Consider the following 4,732-nt stretch of genomic DNA (forward strand, 5'->3'; position numbering starts at 1 on the left):
AAAAACATTTTTTTTTTTTTTTTGCATTTCTTGAAACCAATCACAATCGGCATGGGCGGCGCTAAGCTCCGGACATAGCGACGGTGTCTCTGCTAAATAGTCTCAGGAAGGAACTTGTTTGGTAAAACATTTGCACCCCGCAAAAGAAAACTTCTCATGCAATATTAAATGAAGTTAACTGTTGACACAGTACAGTAAGGTGAGCTATTTGAATTTAAGCTTTTATTTTGTCTTATTTTTTAGTATCTGACATGTACACAACGTTTAAGATCTCTAGTAGTGGAGCTGTTGGCTGTTTCTGAGCTCACTAGATGGCTGTTTCAAGTAAATATCAGTGAGGCTCCAGTTTTCATTTGAACTGTGTGTTTGGATGACCAGTTTGGTCTTCTCTCAGCTGTTGTTGAAAGATTGTAAACATTGCAAATCATTGTTATATTTCAGGCATCAGGCATTGCCCAGGTTACCGCTGTTTTTAGTTGTGAATAACTTAAACTGGATTCATGAGGCTCCCATCATCTGGGCCTGAAAACACTGCTCCTGTTGGATGGAACCCTCTGGAGAACTTGCCAAAGTGCTCTGATATACTACATATATATTAATCTAAATATCAAAGGTATAATTTTGGGACAGAGGACACCTGGTAGATTATTGGTATTACATTTAATCGACACATTTTAAAATTTGAAAGACGTTGGCAAACAAAGAATATCTGTAAACTCCATTGTGTTGTCACAAACCCAAAGTAACGGCAAAATAATGAAACAGACAAAAAGCGCCAGCGATGGAGATAAAACCAACACAGTAAATAAACAGCACACTGTGTGACAGTGACAAGATGAGCCCAAAGCAAAGATAATAGAAAAGGCCGGGGGATAAAAGTCTGAAAGGTAATTTAAAGTGTGGAAGCGATGAGCGTGTACTCACAATGTTGTTGTGTTCAGGCAGGTGGTTGTTGCTCAGCAGCTCATTCTCCTGAACCAGCGGGGAGGGCCTGGGAGCAGGGGGGGGGGTGATGTCTGCCGGCAGGGAGCCGGGGCTCCCCATCCAGCTGATAGAGTTACCTGCACAGAGGAGACACAGCCCCATCACTGCTTCTGTGTGTGTGTGTGTGTGTGTGTGTGTGTGTGTGTGTGTGTGTGTGTGTGTGTGTATGTGTGTGTGTGTGTGTGTGTGTGTGTGTGTGTGTGCGTCTGTTTGTGTGTACATGCCTGCGTGCGTGTGCGTGCGTGCATGTGTGCATCTAGTGGGCGTGAACCTACATATCTATTTGGCAGCTTTATTGTTTGAGCTGTCGGCAGCTTGATAAATGATCGAGCTTTATGGGAAGTGCATCGACGCATCGATCCACGCTTTAGTGTTTGGACATACAGATTCAGTGTGTATCGACAGCCGTATTGACAGCTGCTGTGATCGAGTGACAGCTGGAGGGCTCTACCTGAAGCTGCAGATACACACTGTCAGGCTGGCGTGAATGCTGAGGCTGAAGCATGTAGCTGACATATGTATAAGGAGGTAGAGTTGGGTTCATGCTGGGAACAGCGCTGCAGGAAGCAGCCACCCAGACACATCAGCAGGCAGTCTGTCCAATACATTTCTTCCCTTTGAGCTGTTCCTCAGAGTATCTTTGATGGTGACACATTCATTCTGTTTTCATTTAAAATGATGATTTAAATTATTTAAAACAGGGTTTACAAAACCAATGTGGATAGCAATGTTGGTGGTCTTCAATTTTAAGGTTTTTTGGCTCTTTATCTTCCATAATGTAGATGTGTAGATTTTCTCCTAAATTCACCAAAAGTTAGCATTAGATAATGCCTCATTTGCATAATATAAACATACAATTTAAGGAAACTTGTAATACAAAACATTATAAATGTTAGCTGGGGAAGTTTCATGCTGATATCTGTTAGTTGAAATCTTTTCCCTAACTGAAGCTTTTAACACACTCAGATATCACTCACAGTCTGATTTATATAACATTTATTCATAAAAACATGCAGAAAATAGATTTTTATTGTATGGCTGTTGACAGTATTTTCTGATTTATGTAGTGATACAAACAGATATCCAAAATGCCCTCATGTTTGATGGATAGTTTCCCAATCAATAGTTTCCCTATCAAAATGCAGTGTCTCCCCTTAAATGTGATCTAAATTCCAAATAATCCCCAAAGTGCTCTGAGGTACTGTATAAAGCATCTGACAGCGCATACAGGGCATCATGGGAAAGTAACATGTCATGAAATTTTCCTTGGATTTGGGAGGATCCTTAATCATGGTTGCAGCTGCCACCGTGATCCTGCTCGGCATCCTGCTAACGCCCACTGTTCGTCATAAAATTATTATGAATCATATTTCTCTATATCTGTATCAGTGTCTCTGTGCCTCACCGCCCACCAATTGCCTGGTTCTGTCTGAGGTTTCTGTCTGTTTAAAGGAAGTTTTTCCTCACCACTGTGGCACCAAATACTTGCTCTTGGGTGGGGGGGGATTGTTGTGCCTCTGTAAATTATAGAGTGTGGTCTAGACCTACTCTATATCTAAAGTGTACTGAGATACCTCTTGCTATGATTTGATACTATAAATAAAATTGAATTGAATTGAAACCATAAACAGTTATATAGTTATCGAAAAATGATTTACATTTTAGGATATTCTTAATTAGAAAAATTGGTTGCACAAAATTAACTTAAGCTAATTCCTTAGGAAACGTCTTTAAAGCAACACTATGTAACTTTTCCCACTTTTGTTCCGCTACAGGTTGTCTCATTGGAACTACAGCTGTAGTTCTTTATTTTTTTTCCCCAAGAGTTAGATGAGAAGATTGATTCAAGTCTCATGTCTGTGTGTTGAGTACAATGCTGGAGTCAAGATGCGGTTAGCTTAGCTTAGCATAAGGACTGGAACCAGGGGGAAACAGCTACCACAGCTACCATCAGCTCTAAATCTCTCTGATTACCATGGTATTTATCTTTTATTTAATATTTACACTAGTCTATATCCACGAAGTTCCATTTCCAGGACTGCTCCGGTGCAGCCGGAAATTCCGCCGGATGCCCTTCATTTCGGCCGGATGTCCGTTACCTTCCTCTTTCTTTGTGTTGGTGTTCTAAACTCCGGTGGATTTATGAGGACTATGGTTAACTGCTCCTCAGATCTCTGCAGGGTAAATCCAGACAGCTAGCTAGACTATCTGTCCAGTCTGAGTTTTCTGTTGCACGACTAAAACAACTTTTAAATGTACACGTTCCACCAAAACAAATTCCTTGCAGAGTCTATTTAGCAGAGATACTATTGCGGAGCACACCAAATCTGGAGACCTCAGTAATGACAAGACTGTGGTAAGCTACGCACAATCACAGTGCCCAGCTGGTGTTTGCCACAAAACAGTTCCAGCACAGAACTCTGCCCTCTAAAATAGTAGACAGGATAGAAAATGTGTGAGCTGTAAAGGTGTTGGGTGTATTTTTGAATGTTGCGCAGAGCCAGGCTGCGAGTCGTTATGCTAAGCTAGGCTAACCACACATCAACTCACTCCTTTTTTACATCGACCAACAGAATGAACATGTGCCAGTCGTATCCGTTATTTCTCACCACATTTGTTGCTTAAGACTGAAACACTTGCACTTTTTTAATCCCATGTACTTTGTAGTTCTGTTTCTATTATTAGATTCATGTCTGGTTCACCTCCTCAGTGCAATGTGGCTATTTATGTCTGATTTCCACCAGACATTTTAATAACTTCACAATAAAAACAGCAACGATAGAAATGAGCGAGGGCCCTTATTGAGTCCCCGCTCTTCTGAGTCTATGTAAATCAGTGTACACAAGTATCCAACCAGTGCAGTGCACATATAGAAGAGTCCCCATGGCATTTAAATTGGATTTTACACAGCCACCAGTTCTCCTCCCCTGAAATACTTCCTGGCCCAGGGTCGTGGATACATGATTATGTGGTCATTTGATTTAATGCAGATTTATTGTGCTATAGTAATGCATACTCCAAAACAAATGTGCAATCATTCCAATTACCACAATCAAACTGACACACTATGAACCAAGGGCTTAGGTGGCCCCTCGGGGCCCAGGGCTAAGCCGGAGCAAAGCGGTGTAATTTTCCTACTGGACACAACATCAACTGCAAATACTTCTTATATTGCAATCAAAAAAGTAATAAACTCTCTTAAAATCTGATCAAATTGTGATCACTGAATCTGTTCACTTTGAAGGGCCAATAAATACATAAATAAATCAAACTGGTCAGATCTTCAATGCAAGAATGGGCTTGTGAGATGGCGAAAGTAGCAGCATTTGAAAAAAATGTCTTACAAACGGTTTGCAAGATTAAGTGTTTACACTAAAAAATGAGGAAAGTACCCGAGCACTGTGGAGGGCTCTTAGGATGCCATGTACTGGGGATGGATGTATGCAGTGTGCTTACGATGTTAGCATATATACATAATACAGTATGTTTGGGTGGTTTACAGTTTGTTGGTTATTTTGTTGTTGTGTGTTGTATTGAATATCATGGCTGTTATTTCATTTTGTCTTGATTTTTGTACAGGGAGGGGGTGATGGTGAGTGGGGGATTCAGATGGGGAGGTGATGTGTCAATGTTGTGAATTGTATGTTTTGTGAGATAAAATTTAAAAAAAAACTGGTCAGATTTGTCATAGCCAAACGCAGCATATAAAGCCAGTATGGAGCAGGTGTAGCAGAGGTGTAGCGGAGCA

The 4,732-nt window shown here is 40.9% G+C and overlaps 1 protein-coding gene across 1 annotated transcript in view; it reads right to left on the reverse strand.

The window, feature by feature from the left end:
• The window catches only part of gfra3 (GDNF family receptor alpha 3), a 48,875-nt gene that overhangs the window by 9,967 nt on the left and 34,176 nt on the right, over positions 1–4,732 (reverse strand). Inside the window, exon 7 of the mRNA XM_031319670.2 lies at positions 925–1,061. Coding sequence (XP_031175530.1) covers positions 925–1,061 — 137 coding nt within the window. The remainder of the gene's footprint in view (positions 1–924; positions 1,062–4,732) is intronic.

This window comes from Sander lucioperca, chromosome 1 (genome assembly GCF_008315115.2).
Source record: "Sander lucioperca isolate FBNREF2018 chromosome 1, SLUC_FBN_1.2, whole genome shotgun sequence".
In the NCBI taxonomy this organism is placed as follows: domain Eukaryota; kingdom Metazoa; phylum Chordata; class Actinopteri; order Perciformes; family Percidae; genus Sander; species Sander lucioperca.